The 16,017-nt window shown below is 42.6% G+C and overlaps 1 protein-coding gene across 4 annotated transcripts in view; it reads right to left on the bottom strand.

Moving 5' to 3' along the window:
• svild (supervillin d) overlaps positions 1 to 16,017 on the bottom strand; it is a 35,052-nt gene that overhangs the window by 13,222 nt on the left and 5,813 nt on the right. For 3 of the 4 annotated variants that reach the window (XM_077502485.1, XM_077502486.1, XM_077502487.1), the window contains 6 exons: positions 11,587 to 12,069; positions 8,684 to 8,718; positions 6,204 to 6,256; positions 4,564 to 4,649; positions 2,581 to 2,656; positions 413 to 912 (listed from right to left, as the gene is read on the bottom strand). In XM_077502485.1, the coding sequence (XP_077358611.1) occupies positions 413 to 912; positions 2,581 to 2,656; positions 4,564 to 4,649; positions 6,204 to 6,256; positions 8,684 to 8,718; positions 11,587 to 11,960 (1,124 nt within the window). In that variant the 5' untranslated portion in view covers positions 11,961 to 12,069. The remainder of the gene's footprint in view (positions 1 to 412; positions 913 to 2,580; positions 2,657 to 4,563; positions 4,650 to 6,203; positions 6,257 to 8,683; positions 8,719 to 11,586; positions 12,070 to 16,017) is intronic. The other variant, XM_077502488.1, reaches the window with a different exon arrangement.

Here is a 16,017-nt window from a genome sequence, read left to right as displayed (position 1 = left end):
TGTCAACTGATCTACATGTGGCATCCATTTGGGCTCAAGTTTCCTCAATATTTTTCCTTATTGGAACTCTGCTATAAAGCAGAGTTGACAAACTATTTGAGTCAAGGGGGGAACATTTTCCAAGGACCCCCTCATAAAAATGCCAACTAAACATAACTGCCCTTGTGTATGCCTAAATTTCAACTAGGGACGCTCAATACCACTTTTGTCATCTCTTTCAAACATTTGCCAATTTTGCTGTCAGGCCATATTATTCTGTCTTATGGTCTGTGCGGCTTTGCAGACTTCATTTAGTTTATAACTATCTTTCAAGCTTGCCCAGGCTATGCACACAAATGTTGCCATATAACACACTGTCCCTCAAAAACTCATGTAAGTGTAGTGATATTCATTACGAGGAACATTCAAAGACCTCTGTTTGAGGGAGGATCCCTGGCTTCCGTCCAAGCTGTCCATCTCCTCGGTGTCCTCGGACACGGTGGACGTCATGTCCAGGCTCCCGTCCGGCGAGGGGCTACGCATCTCCTCCAGACTCCCGCGGCTGCAGCTGCTGCCGCTGCTGCGCTCGCTCCGCCGCCTCTGGACGCCGAAGTCGTCTCCGTCCGTGACGTCGTCCAGAAACGAGTCGTCGTCTCTGTCGTTTTCATCCTCCTCGTCGCCCTCGCCGTCGTCTCTGTCGTTTTCATCCTCCTCGTCGCCCTCGCCGTCCATATCTTCCTCCAGGTCCACCCGATCGTGATCCTCCGCGTCTTCACTCTCAGGGTGACTGAGCGTGACGCTGCTCTGCCGGAGCGGCGCGCACTCGTGCGCCGAGCCCTCGCTTTGGTCGGACTCCACGCTGGTGGAGCGGCTCTTCTTCAGGATTCCCTTGATGCCTCTTGGCCCGGAGTCCTGGCGCTGCAGCGAGGGCGTCTGCAGACAAGAAGGCCGTTTTTACAAGCAGACGTTAAACGAATAGTAAACACAAGCGGCAACAATGACTCACTGCTGTTATCAAGCGTTTCTGGGTTAGTGGGTTACACCAGCGAGGTGCCGGGATGGCGTGGAAGGGGGAGGGGTTGTTTTGACATGAAAAGGGTGAATATGTGAGAGAAAATGCCTGCAGCCTGTAACGCGGGAAAGCAATGAACTCCCACTATAAGACAGATTTTATGTTTTGTTTTTTTTAAATGGGCCTTTTCAGTCTCAGTTCATTTAATTATTATTATTTTTTTAATAGAGTGCAAAATCACAACAGAAGTTGTCTCAAGGCTGCGAGGAATGTGGTATGCTGCATTTGTTTTTTTGGCTCTGTGTTAACGAAGAAATTGTTTAACAATCACCATGACATCAATGCGAATTTCCGCCAGCCCACCTGTGACATTTTTCATTGTTACTTAGCATTTAGCTATGAAATTACACAGGTGTATCTCAAATTATGTTGGACAACTTCCTGTATTTTAGACCTTTAATTAGAAAAGTCAAATTCATTGTATAAATTCACCACACAGAATCAAATATGTTGAAAATTTTAGTTTTATTTTTATGCTTCACAACAGCTAACAAAAGCGGCAAATTCTCGAATTTTGAACGTTACATGAGCAACAATCAAAATGATTTTTAGATAAGATTGGACCCCACCTACTGCCCAAAGCCGGCTGGGATAGGCTCCAGCACTGCCACGACCCTTGCGATAAGTAAGCGGTAAAAAAAAAAAAAAAAAAAAAAAAATAGATGGATGGATGTTTACTTTTCTTTTTTTGTGTGTCAGTTTTACAGTCAACACGCATAATTTGGAGAACAGTGTGAGCGAGCCCTCTTTTCCATTTCCCAAAGTGATACTATGATAGTTTCCCTTTTCTCAACAGCACAGCAATTGAATGAATGAACATGCACAAACGAATACTTAAAAATTGTGTTTTCCATCCATCCGTTATCTGTGCTGCTTACAAACAGGAATTCACTGTCGTTGTTTATCAGTCTATTTGCAAAATCTCTGTGTCTTTCAGACACATTAACCACAACCACATGCTGCGTCATGTCGACAGAAGCAATGTTGCAGACACTCCATTAATTCTGCTTGTGCAGATTTAATGCATTCAGATGCAAGTCGTAACAAATGCGCTTTAAAAAACACATTTTCAATATGCAATAGATTATACGTCATGAGTGCAGCTGGGAGCGCAGCAGGCGTCCTACTGGAGTGCAAAGGTCACAAGTGAGTGCTCAATTAAGACCTGAAGGAAAAGGCTGACACAGCGAGGTCGGGTGTGAAAATGCAAAACGGGTGGTCTCGTTTTGTGCAAAACACGCGTGCATGCGCATTGCGTTGTGCGTGACCAATCTCCAGGTTAAAACGTGGGAGCAATGTATGCTGTAATATGAAGCATGCGATGATGCTCCATTTAAAGAATGAGCCTCCTCTAAATTACTGTACATGTCAGTGCAATGAATTGCACTTTATACATCAATCAAATCATCTAATTGAAAACAGAATGCGCAGAGTTCCTAGTGATCAAAGCCATGTGACATTTAACCGGCGTCGTGTGCAAACTAAACGAGCTCGCCGGTAAGGTTCAAAGAAAATTCTGGAAAACCAACCCTTATTTCTTCTCGTCCTGCAGGTTGCTCCTTCAATGAAGCTCCTTCAACAGTGGCTTTCTCTTCCATTTCTCTGCTATTGGCAGAAACAACACACAGAAAAGACGTGACCAATTTGAATGGAAACATTGCTGCCTAAACATGATGACACGTAGGAAAACTCAGCAAAGCAGGGGTCGAGGTTAGGCATCTTAAGCCCCCTTCTTGCTATCACAGCATCTGTTATCTGTTATTAAGGTTTCCTCCAGGCTTACAGAAACTCTTCATCTTACTTCCCTAATGAATCACTCGATGCGCTACATGAACAGTAATGGGCACTCGTCAATGTCAGCGCGGGGCCAGCATGACTGTAAACATTCCTAATGAGGACAAGAACACCATGGCAAATCCTGGCAGACAGCCCAGCACATAGGCATCCCCCCCACTGGAGACTTTTGGAACTCTGGAATCCCTCAAGTCTTAAAAGAGAAATTCATTGTGAAGCCATGAGAACGTTGTAGGAAATATGACTACAGGTCAGTAAGCGGGACAATGCAATAAAATAATCATCATGGAAAAAGCCATAATGATAACTTGAGCTGTCCTGATCTGATCACCTGAAGAAAAAAGGGGCACGGTGTGAGTCTGTGAGAAATGGAAACATTTTGCTTACAAGAGTCACTTGTCTGATCGTTAAGAACCTGAAAACATTTCATAAAAAAAACACAAAAAAAAAACAAAAAAAACTAACTTCCTGTATAGCTCATAATGCTTTTTATAATTGCAGCAATAAAGATGATTTTCATTGGTAGAAAGTTACTATTTTGTAATTGTGTTGGAAGTTCTAGTTCAAACTGGACAAAAAGAAGAGAAGAATTATGCCTTTAACCTTCCAATAGACACACACCGTCACTAAAGGTTACAGTACTAAAAGCTGTAGCTATGCCTGCCATTCTGATTCGGATCACCATGGCGAGTGAGTAAAGATCAAATGAGATTGTGGCATGAGAAGAAGCTCTACAGGTCGGTCTGGTTACTTCCGCAAAAGATATTGTTCCCTTTGGCAACAATATGCAAAAGCAGGAAGGCTGATTTTTTTCATGAATATTGGCGGAAGGGTGGCGCCATTGAATGTACTGCTTCATGCATTTCCCTCATCACATTTTCCAGCCGTATTGACTACGGCAATGAACTAAAAACAACGGTTGATAAAAATTGTAACGGTTTCTGGGCTGCTGGGCTTGGCAGAGGTCCAGGCGCTCTGGTTATTCGCTCTAAACGGAACGTTTGATGGCCTGGAATGACCTCTGTTATCTGTTTACCCAGCCTGGTTTGTGTGTCGTTTAGTGTCAAAGTGAGCTGGCTTTATTCGGATTGAACAACACGGCCTACACAGCAAAGAAAAAAAGACAAGTAATGAATATGACTTAATTGAATCCAAATGATCCGCCAACAGAAAATGAATATGTGACTTGGGGAAAAAAAAATAAAAATCTTAAAAGCAAGTAAACAAAGCTAGCTGTCTTAAAACTAGACTACATCGCGAACTGCGTAACGGCATTTGGTCTTTTGTCCGTATGCTGCCATAGTCAGACAACGATGCACTGTGGAGCAGCAAAACAGCCAACCATAACTGTCTCTGCGGGTCAGAGAGTACAAAAAAATAAGCTAGCCTCGCTAGCATTCAGCTACTTTGACCACCGCTGGTAAAATTTCCACCAGTCGGCCCATAGGATTGGCGGTGAGTGAGTTGTATTCTTAATCATTTGTTTTGATTTGTCTCTGTCAGTATGTCTTTAAGACATACTGAGAAATACCATTTGTTTTTTAAATTCATGTTAGCACTCTTGTGTCCTCAACAAATATGTCACCCAGCAAATGCTATTTTTATATAAAAATAATACAGGTTTACGCCCATCTGAATTATTTCTCAACCTATTAACTACACAGTAGGAATTAAGCACCCACTCTTCCACAAGCTAAGCAGACTTCTTGTTATCTTACCGGCTAGGAGTTTCCTCTTCATTACAGTCGTCGACTAGCTGACGCTTCACTCTGCCGCCATGATCGCCGCTTCCATCCTCCGGATCCTTCAGGACGAAACAAAGGAGGAGAGAAAAGCCTGCAGTCACTTCTGTTTTGTGTGTGAATGAGAGCAAACCAGATGTGAAAATACGACCACTAAAAATCTTGATAAAGGACGCGAATGAGCGAAACCCCGCCCCTTCACTTGAGCCAGGTCGTGGGTCGCCCCGTTGATCAGAGTTCAAAGCGCGCGGTATGAAAGTGATTTATGAGCAAGTCAAAAAGTACCTCCCTTGGTACATATTGTAAAACGAATAAAGGGAGAGATAAGCCATGCGAGTGCAGTATTTTCTGAACTGAAGGAAAATATAGTCCGTTTTTGTTTTTATTTCCATTTACAGTTGAAGATTGCTCGCAAGAGATGCTTGGATGTGAAGTGAGAACGTCAGAGGCGATTTAGACCTTGTAAACAGTCGGCTGAAGCCATTGCGTGATCTAGTGCAGCCGTGTGGAATACAACCAAGTAAAGCGTTCTTTCAAATGAACTGACTTGGAAACCCGAATTCTAAATGAGCTTCATCAGTCTACATTTCATGACCTCCATTTATTCCGAAAGGCCGACACGCATTTGTCACCTGCTGTCGGAGACGCTGACTCACCGGCTGTCAACGGAGACTTTGCAGTCGACGAGTGACAAGAAGACAGTTAAAGAGTTTTTTTTTCTTCTTGTGCTTCTGATGACTTCCAGGTGAGAGATTAGAATAGCAGAGATATCGGACGCAAGAAAGGAGAGGAGAGTGTTGCGACAGTATTTAGTCTTCCCAGCAGTTTTTTTTTTTTTTTTTTAATTGCCATCTGGGTTTACTTGGCCAAGCTTGGCATTGCTCCTGGTCGGTGAAGGGCAAGCTAGAGCAGCTATTTGCATCCAACATCATTTCAGAAACATAAGCAGCCTGGGAAAAACCCCAAATCTCCAAAACGTTATTTATTTATTTTTATGAGCACTTTTGTGCAGGGTTTCGTCCGCGAATGTCCCAGCGCTCCACAAGTTAATTTCCCCACCTCAGCGTCCCGACCTCCACAGACTGCGTTGTGTCATGACTTTGGCCAAGCGTGCAGCCAGGTGCAAGACAGCCTGATGCCATCTGGAATTGCGTGATTTGCTGTAAATGCGGCAATATCAGGTTGCAGTGGGAAAGACTGTCAGGAAATCAGCTTGGCAATTGCGAATAATTAATCACAAACTGTTGAAATTAACTCATGGTCATTGTCTTCGCGCCATGTTTTGAAGTTTGGTTTATTGTGAGCGGCCTTGGAAGACTTCTGAGCTTTTAGGTTTTAATTAAGGGGCTCTTGATGAATAAAATGTGTTCTTGGAACATAAGACCAAAAAAAAAAAAAAGCCAAAGTATAGTGCACATATAAACTATTGATAAAGAATGGGACAGACATGATTTCGTGCAGCAAATATGAATGATGAGGATGCCTGGTGTGTCTTGATCAAAACAATACAAATCTAATTAACACAACTTGATTTATAAAGCACAAAAAAAACAACTGCAGCTGAAACAAAGTGCTATATGTAAAACAATTACAAAAACAAACAAAAAATATCCTACCTTAAGAGACATTTTGGCAGTGTCCCTCCGCTTGTCCTGACTCTTCTGGTCACCTAAAAGAAACGACAGCAAGAGGGTATTTCTTGTTTTGAAGGCAGGTTCTTAAAGTCACACGTCTTCAGGCAAGGTAGGCAGACTGCGGCTCGAAGATGGACATTTGGCACCCTCGCAGTAATGCACTTGGGGAGCCGCTCGGGCCAAACATGGTCAACCGAGCACAGGCTATTTGTAAATACAGAACGCTACTGCCAAAAGCCGCCTCAATGGCTCATTAATAGGGATGCTTACAGGGTATTAAATGGGACCCCGGGGCTGAATGACGCAATGCAGCTGTGTGCATGCAAACTTTTTTTGTCTTTTCTTTTTTTTCTCTCCGGCTTAAGGTAAAGATTTGAGTACCGGTATATTGAGTCTGTGAGGCTTTGTCGCTATCTCGAGTCTCGAATCTCAGTGACAGCTGAGCGCTGAGACGTCTGCTTCTGCTTCGGAGGAGTCGCTGACACTGCTCGTTGTCACAAGTAGGACAACTCTCTCGGCGCGGTGACGCAAGACGATAGTGGTGTCGAACATCCCCAGTGTAGACTTTCAGTGCCTTTTTTTTTTGTTTGTTTGTTTTTTTTTGCCAAATCCAATCGTCTGTAAGTCATTTATTATTACGGCGTACATGACTTTGAAATGACAAACTGTTTTGGTTTATAGTTTTCAACTATTAATACAGGCAATTATAAAAACATTTTTAGAGGGGCATCAATTACTCCTGGCAGGGCTCGTGAATAGCAAGAGATTACGCTATTGGTTACAGTTCTCATGTAATTGTACTAATGAAAACCATCTATCGAAGAATAGTATTCTATTGTGTGTGGGAGGCCTCCATTTTCTTCGGTCAGCACCCTAAATGTTCTCCCACTGCAAATTGTTTTTTATTGCTCGACACCGTGCCATTTTGCTGGCGCGGCCCCTTTCCAAAGAAAGCGCTCGAATAAATGAGCCCGAGTGAAAAGACTAACCCCCCCCAAAAAAAAAAAAGTCAAATTCCACTTGACGCTGCGGTCCAGTAGTTTTAAATGACGCTTTCCATCATTCCTGCCGTCCCCGGAGCGGATTGTGATTTAGTTGAGATGACTGAACACAAAAGCATTGCAGAGTGCCGATTCCAGTTGGACTTCTCGCTTTTACTTCTGACGTCGTCTTTAATCTTTATTACGCCATCACCCGGCCAAGAAGACGACTTCACCGTTTCCTTCCTTTGCCATCAATCGACTTATTGCTGCCTGACCTACTTCTGCTTGCCACGACATTGTGGATATCCGAAAAGTTGATCATACTGTAGATCTCTATACACTGCTAAGCAAAACACCATGTGTGCCTTTGACTACATTTTTAAGAACACATACTAAAAATGCAAAGTTGTTTTTTGTCAACCTCCATGAAATAAAATCTTGCTCTCATACTAAAAGAAGCAAGTACACTGAACGGCAGGTTACTGTTTAACTTATCCATTACTGCCCAAATAAGAGCAGTTGCACAAGCTCAAGCAACAAAATCATCATGTTTTTTTGTTAAGCATCTGTCACGGTCACCGATTTGTACACATGCACGCATATCGCAAGCTGGCAGCAAGCCCACAACCACTGGGAAGAAGTCGACCAGGGGCAGGCCTTTGTTTTACAAATGCATTTTTGGAATATTATTAAACAATTGTTACGTACATTAGAATTTTTTAAAACCTAATAATGACTGTGATGGAAAAACAGAGGCACAACCATTGTGACTTGATCACTTAAGCCTACTGGACCACATTGCTTGGCGCTGCTGTATTAGTTAGCATTAGCAACACGTGGTTAACTCACACGGGCGTTAATATTTGCAAACTTTGGGGGCCTCCGATCCTCCTTCATTCGCTGAAAAACTCCCCAGATTTGGCCAAAACCATCTCAAATATATAAAGAATGCTTTGGCGTCAACTTGTGGTATTTTGAAGCCGAGGACCTATATTGAAATAAGCTTAATTTAGTCAGGTCATAGATATACCAGGTACACTGGGAACAGATTTTTTTTTTTTTAGTGGGGTAAGTACTTCTCTGGAGTTATCGTGCTACTGTGGCAAGTTATCAAAAGTACGAAAAATGATTTGCTGCCATTTTGCCGCAAATGCAGTATAAGCAATTTCAAACCTTTTTACTACGTATTATTTTCACTCAAAGTGAACAATAGCGAATAAATTAGAACAAAAAACTAATAAATCAGCACTCTTGTTACAAGCCCCCAATGTGGCTTACAACTCAAGCTGGCTTTGATCGACTCCCTGTATAACATCATATGACCTAACATTGGAGCCAAGAAGTGCCAAAACACCTCCAGACGCCTATTCTAAATTGGAAACCACCGCATGAATGTATACAGTACGTATGAGTGAGCCAAAATTAAGTCGAGCCCGCGCACAAGACCTGAGAAAAGTCAAAGTTGAGACTTGTTCTTACCCTTTGACTCGTCTATGTCATCAGCTGCCAGATGCCTAGTAGAAAGAGAGAGCAAGGAGACATGAGGTCACTCCAACATACTGAGGTGATGACAGATATTCAGGCAGCATGCAAATGACACCAAACAACAAAAAAAGCAGGGCAATCGACAAAAAGGCGGACGGTTGTATGAGTGAAGCGAGCGTTCATCTTGAAGTAACGGGCGTTAAATATGGATGGAGACGGCAGCTGCCTGTGGGGTAGCAGCAGTGATGTAACAGGAGGAGGGGCCGGACGCGCCCTGCTTTGAATACAATCAAGCATCATGATGGTGGTAGCGGAGGGCAGCTGGGCGGGGTCAGAGGTCGCTGGGGGAAAGATGAGGCAGGGTTGGCGTGTGAACAAAAAGGCAGAGAAAAACTAACCAAAAGGGATGTCTGCACAAACAGTATTTTTAGAAGGTATGATTATGCACGTTGACTCGTAAGGTTATTTTATCATGACTATGAATTTCAGCATAAGGTTGACCGCAGCCACTGGCCACATGCCGACCAAAAAAAAAAAAAAAAAGTGAGAAATGCTAAACATGCATTATGTTCACGGTAAGTGAGTCATCCGTCAAACACTTCTATTTAACTGCCTCCCTCTTGTCCCATTTCACATTATGTCACCGAGGGTGTTAAAGTGATGCAAGCAAGCAGGCCAATGGTTGATGAAATAAGTGCAGAAAAGGATTAGAATGCTGACTTTGGAAGGATTTGTTACTGTATTTTGGGTCCAAATTAAAATCAACTAGTCAGTACTGTAAATGTGCCATTTCCTTCTAAGATATATCCCTCCAATAAAAGACGATCCGATAAGTATCTCCATGTATTTTATAGTGAAACGAGTCGATTCGATGTAGTCATCTTTTACGACAAAAAAATAATTTCCGGATCAAACCAGTTTATGTTACACCCCTAATCGGTACTGCATACCGTATAGGTATAATGTGGCCATTTTACAATCAGTCACTTCCATTTAGAAGAAAAGGGGCCACTATTACGAAGTTACCTATTTTAGACTATAGTGCAAATATCCCGAAACACATATTAGCAATTTTAGATACAAAAATGAGTCCACCATTGACTTAAAGTGTATTCTGTGTTGTTGCGCATGGAAGGATTCCTGTTTGGTTGTGATAAACCTGTGAACTGACAGTTTAAATGATCACTGGGCTAACTCAGCTCTTGTTTCCTTTGTGCTATTTCGGTCGCGCAAGCCTGCAAACATCTCACCATACATGGGCCAGTAATTATGAGCATCACTGTCATCACAGTGAACATGCAAGTCAACCAAGGGGGCATTTGTGACACACGATGCAGGGACTGAATTCAGTAGGCAAGCTGAAAGAAGTGAATAATAACAATTGTGGCTAATTTTAGCATATCTTTATTATGTAGTACATAACGTGTGACTTCATATAAATTACGAGAACAGAACCAATGTGAAAATTGAATGACTAACATTTACTGTCACTGCTTCGTGTTGGGACTCATCTTTCTCGGATTAATAAAAACTGGTCCATGGCTCATCAATCACGCTTCTCCCAATAGTTCACTTGATTAACCACGAGGCATGAAAATTTGGCAGAATTGTGATGCTGCTATCCCCACAAGCTCCAAACTATGTATCAACACTTCTTTCTGCCTTTATGATTTCTTCCCCCGGGCTGTTTTTTGTTCGAGAACAGACAAGTCGGGCTATGCGCGCGTTGCAGAATCCTCAGCTTGGTTGCAGCTCAAACACCCACAGGGCCGTGACTGAACATGTTTCGCTCCATCCGGCCACCCAGCGTCCAATGAAAACACTTAGAAAGTCTTTCAAGTCAGGACTTCTCATAGGACATTTGAGTGCAACGAAACACGCTTTATGCATGTCCATGCATGAAAACACAGCGTGGCAAAATAAATAAAGCTCCCAGCACATGGCCACTTAAGGAAATGCTAGCAGATGTGTTTACGACAAGGCTTAATATCTCCCTCTTCATTTCCTTCAGCCTTACAGTTCCACTCAGTCACATTTTACTGGAAGCAAGGTAGCTTTCTCACTTGATTTGGAGGCAGTTATAGACACATTAGCCAATAGCCATCATCTTAAATAGCCATCCGCTTTTGGCAGAAGTGTGCTTTAAAACACGTTTACAACTACCAATCAGCAGACCCAAATGATATACATTGGCCTTTTATTCCCCGGCTGTATTTCACAGTAACTACAAATGACCGTTATTATCAGTAACATTTGTTTAAGAGCATGTCTTAATTGGACTTTCATGACGAAGGGGAATTTGACACTTTTGATTGTTTTAATTCATTACCTTGCAAGGACATTTATATTCATCAGCTGGAACGTTTACTGCCACCAACGTGTTTATTTGCTGAATATGTTTTTCTATGCATTGGCATGAAAAAAAAAAAAAAAAAGTCTTTGGAATTGAGATCAGCACAGCTTTTGGGAAGAAGATACAGCTTTGGGGGTGAATCTCAGTTTTTCAAGTCAATTACGAGGGAGAGAAATACCAACATGTCGAAAGTCGCTGTTTTTTGTCTTTTCCACGAAAAGCTATTTTTCTGCTTTTTGGTCAGAAATTGCAGTTTTTAATTCAAAGCAAACTATGTTCTACAGATAATTACTCAACATTTAAAGAAGCTTGATTATTTATCCCCTGGTAAAAGAAGAAAGTCTACTCATTTGGTAAGACACTAAATTGTCTTGAAAGATCAACGAAAATAGTCTAACACGGCTAGCAATATGGAGCAACTCTGAACTAAATGCACAGCATTCACACCAATGGACACATTTATCGTCTTCAATGAACCCAAGATGGATGTTTTCGAAATGTGGGAAAAACCTGGAGAATTAATCTACAATCGTAAACAACTCACCTAATAGTGGATGACGTCTTGATGGTAGGCTGAACTTCTGTTTCAGAAGTCAACCGAGTGTCCCGTTTAAGGTAAGTGCTTTTCTCTATTCCGTAATCTGCTTTGACATCAGTGTCGATCTCAATTTTACTCTTCAGGCCTCTCCTGGCGTACGTTTGCTCTGAGCCATTATCCTCACATTTTCCCTTCTCCTCGCTTGCCGTTTCAGACGAATCCACAATTTTCCTGTCCCGGCTGCGGACATACTTGGAGGTCAATTCGTCAGGGGTGCCATAGCGCTCGGCCAGCTCCCGCCTGCGCTCGGCTTTGTAGCGGGCGATCCGCTCGGCTTTGGTCTCCGGTGCGGAGCTCTGTAAGGTGTCGATGGCGTCCATTTTGCAAATGGAATGACAATGAAGATCAGGCAGTAGATGTAAAGAAGAAGAATGCTGATTCGCTCAGATGCGTAGACCAAATACGTCTCACTCCATCAAAATGACAGCACTGGAAAAAAAACAAAAAAAAACACAAGACAGGAAAACATCAATGGAACAAAATTGTATGAGGGTGCTTTTAACATCTGTCTCTCCAAGACTGAAGTCAAACTCAATTTAAAATGACACTGCGTGCGTCGCCAGCGCTGAGAGGGAACTGGCCACAGTTTGCTCAGCTGTGGCGCTCCAGGCCCAACCCTTTGAGTCTGCTAACAGCCCCCTGTGAGAATGATGTCAGCCGGAGACTCTCATGACATCAATTCCATCGACCGTTGCAGCCAATTGGAAAAGGCCAAAAAGCATTATTAAAAGACTTCAACCCCATTTTAACTTCCATCTAATTGGGGTCTTTAATCGCCTCTTGAACATTATCCAAACCACATGACTGCTCTGTATTTACTAAAAACATAGGCAGGAGAAACTGAATTTCCCACTAACAGGGGAAATGAGCGTGGTTGCATCCGTGTGTGTCCGCATATCTTATCCAGCAACTACGGTCATGCAGAGCTGTGAAAACAATCATGGCATTTTGACATTTTGTGGAATATTCAATAACATTTTGACAACTTCATCCAAAAAAATGTGGTTAAACGAATTAGAACGTCGTGATGAGCTCATCTTTGTTCCACTGAATATTCGAAGAGCAGAAAACCACACATCAGACGACGGCGCGTTCCACATCGAAGGGGTGGGGGTGCTTTTCCACAGACACTTGCCCTTCCAGCAGAAGTAAGCTTAAGGTGCTTTGGGGCATCGTGAAGTACAAGTTGAGCATCACATAAACTCACACACACGGCAAAAAGTGTAATTTGCCTGCACAGTGCAAGTAATGAGAGCGAGCAGAATAAAACCGTCCAAGTCAATGGGGGGGCTTGGGGGTGGTGCAAGGGGCGAAGGAGAGGTGAGCGTGCTCATAAAATGGAATCAATTAGCTTACTCCAAGAACATTTTCTGCTATGATATAAGGGGAGCTTGAAGAAATCTCTCAGGCCCACGTACTGACTCATGACCACCTGCTTGGCTGTGAAAACAAGCCAGAATCGGGTTGCTTTCTCTCCAAAGAGTAATAAGGCTCTCAAATATTACAGTATTCACCCTAACCTCTTGTAATCCTCCCTCAGTTGACAAAACACAGCGAGGATAAAGTGGACAGCCTTTCACACGGACTTATGTTTTGAACGGACTAAATTTGGTTAAAAGTAAAACACCTCCAAATTAGAGTAAACCGGTACAACTTTATGATTTCTCAATGTTCACCTCTGTTCATTTGTTTCATCTTCTACTGAGAGAAAGCCCGTCATCTCTGATTGGCTGTCAGCCACTTGTGTCGTAGCTAATTCGACCAATTATCCCGTGTCGACTAAATGCAGAGTTTCCTGTTCCGGCACTGATGCAGACTGTTTTCAGAATGCCTGTGTAAAAGAGGCTTGCGACAACTTTGAGTTCTCGTTTAGTGGGGTCCAATGCTGAACACTTCCAGTGCTATCAATAGTTTCATGCAGAACTGACACTTTATGGTCATTGTTTCACGACCAAATATGGTTTCCAAAGTGAGGTAATCAGTCATTGCAAAACAAATCTAAAAGAAAGCAGACTTACTTTGCTGAGCTTTTGGAACACCTTCCTCACATGTCACTCGTGTCCTTGTGAATTGCCTTTAGAAGGCAAAAGGATCCCGAGGCTGCATGTTGATTTCAGGAGTAGGCACAAGCTTACATAAGTCACCTAGATTACTTCCTAAAAAAGAAGTGCAAAACGGCACACTGAGGCCTGAACAAGGACAACCAGAATGTTGGAGCTACTTTTTCTGGAAGGTGGCACTGTTATTTTCAGCAACAGGCATTAAAAGTGAGTCATAGATTTGACAAAATTCAAAAATAGGACTGATGTTGACAACTGCGTCAGTTGCGCCAGTTTTGTTTCACAACCTCATCTACCTTGGTAGGTATGCAGCTATACCAGTTTTACCAGCAAATTCGGACGGGCTGCTTTATTTCTGCTCCTCAAGGGCATACAAACGAATGGAATCCTGTGTTTGCAGTCACGGGGGCGCTCTTTTAACCTCCTGTTGCTCACTGGGACTTGTTACTGGCTAAGGGAGGAAGATCTGTTTCAACAAAAGTCAAGTATTACGCTTCCTGACTGTGCCGTATACCACATTTAATTCAATCAGGAAATGTCAGACTCACAAAGTTGGAAAATCTACAGAGGCCTCTTACAAGAGGCGATTGATAAGGAAATGTGAAATGTTTGCATGGGTTCAACAGACTGACGTCCACTTGGAAGTTCAAGTGCTCCATCGTAAGTCATTTATGTTAGATGATTTGAGTGTGAGGCCAAGCAAAGGAAGGTTATAGATGGATCGTGAATAACTAGGCGGCAACGCAACAAGATGCAACAGGTTTACAAGAATTTAAGATGAGATAAGATGCTAAGTGAACCATGGTGCCATTCGGTTACCTAAGCTCAAGTGTCGATGCTGATCAGACCACGGACCAGTGGTACAATGACAACGGTTACATGCAGTTAATAACCCTTTTTTGATATGCCATGTACATGCAAAAACCCAAATATGCTCTTATTCGAATTTCAAAAGACCTGAATAAGACCGTTGGCGTACCCCTTTTCTAACTCAAATAATGCATTCTGCGCATGCTCTATCCACAAGGAATTTTGTTTTTTTCAGCACAGGAAGTACTTTTCAATGGCGCATAGTATCGCACACTACCTACAGACTACACAAGCAGAGTTAAACAAACAAGGTGAAACTTGGACGTAGCACATTAACACGCATTTGGAGCGAGGAGTAAACAGACTACTTTATATTTTATTGATGGGAGGAAATAAAAAAGCAGAAATAATGAACGTCTATTTGCTTCATGACGTCTGTGCGTCGCGGTATAGTTGGGGATCAATCATTACGTATACGGCAGTAACTCTGTCCATGAGTTATTCCGGATCTTTCAAAAACTGGAATTTTGACCTTAACCCCAAGATTGATGGCATGGCAACATAGTCACTGACATGGCCTAACTAGGTTGTGACTTTGTAACCAGGTGTAAAAGTATTTGACACTCAGCTTTGTCAAAGCGGTGCCCCACTGACATTACTGTGGATACTTGGCAAAGCATCCAGTTGGTCCAGCAGGTGTTTTCAGATGTTGTAATTGCATTTGCTATGACCCTAACAGCCGCCTAAGATGTTCAAGTCGACTTGAAGCACATTTGTCCACGTATTTTTTTCCCCCTCCTCCACAATACACATGTCCACACAGGAGGACAGAAGGAATGCTGGCTACGCCCAAGTCATAAACTGTGGTTTCTTATTAGAAAAAAGGGGACCTTGGCTATGGAAAAAAAAAAATATATATATATATATACACCAGGTGTTTTTCCTTCTAATGAGCAATGCTTGAAGCGGTCTTTACGGTCACAGGTCTCCAGACAACAACAACAGCTAAAATGGATCACATGCTGTATATTATGCATAGAATATTTGCATTGGCAAGGATGCATCCACTCAAGACGATATTTCTTTTCAGTCCATATTTCCAACAAAAACCTCAGGGCATCCAAAGGATGTTCCAGCAAACGACGCGGAGACTTTGGGGCGTGCGGTACAAAAAAAAAAAGAAAAGAAAAAAGAAAAAAAAAAGAGAGGATGCAGTTTAATGGCATCAGGTCCTGACACATTCTTCCTGGAGAGAACACACAGAGAATGGAAACTTCCTTTTGCTGAGAAAACCAAAGGCACTGAATAGAAAGAAGGTTCGACTCTGACATTATAGACATCTGAGTTTTTTTAAATACCCGATAAATGACTGAATGAAGAACCTGGCGTTGGTAAAGGACCGTGGTTGACTGTAGCAGGGTCATGTGACCAACTATCCTTGATGGTATAACGCCATCTCCAAAGAAGCCCTGGTCTCCAGACAACCAATCGAATGTCGTGTATGTGG

The sequence above is a fragment of the Festucalex cinctus genome, chromosome 17 (genome assembly GCF_051991245.1).
Source record: "Festucalex cinctus isolate MCC-2025b chromosome 17, RoL_Fcin_1.0, whole genome shotgun sequence".
Classification (NCBI taxonomy): domain Eukaryota; kingdom Metazoa; phylum Chordata; class Actinopteri; order Syngnathiformes; family Syngnathidae; genus Festucalex; species Festucalex cinctus.
Note: the sequence above shows the minus strand (reverse complement) of the source record. Positions and strands in the feature narration are given on the sequence as shown.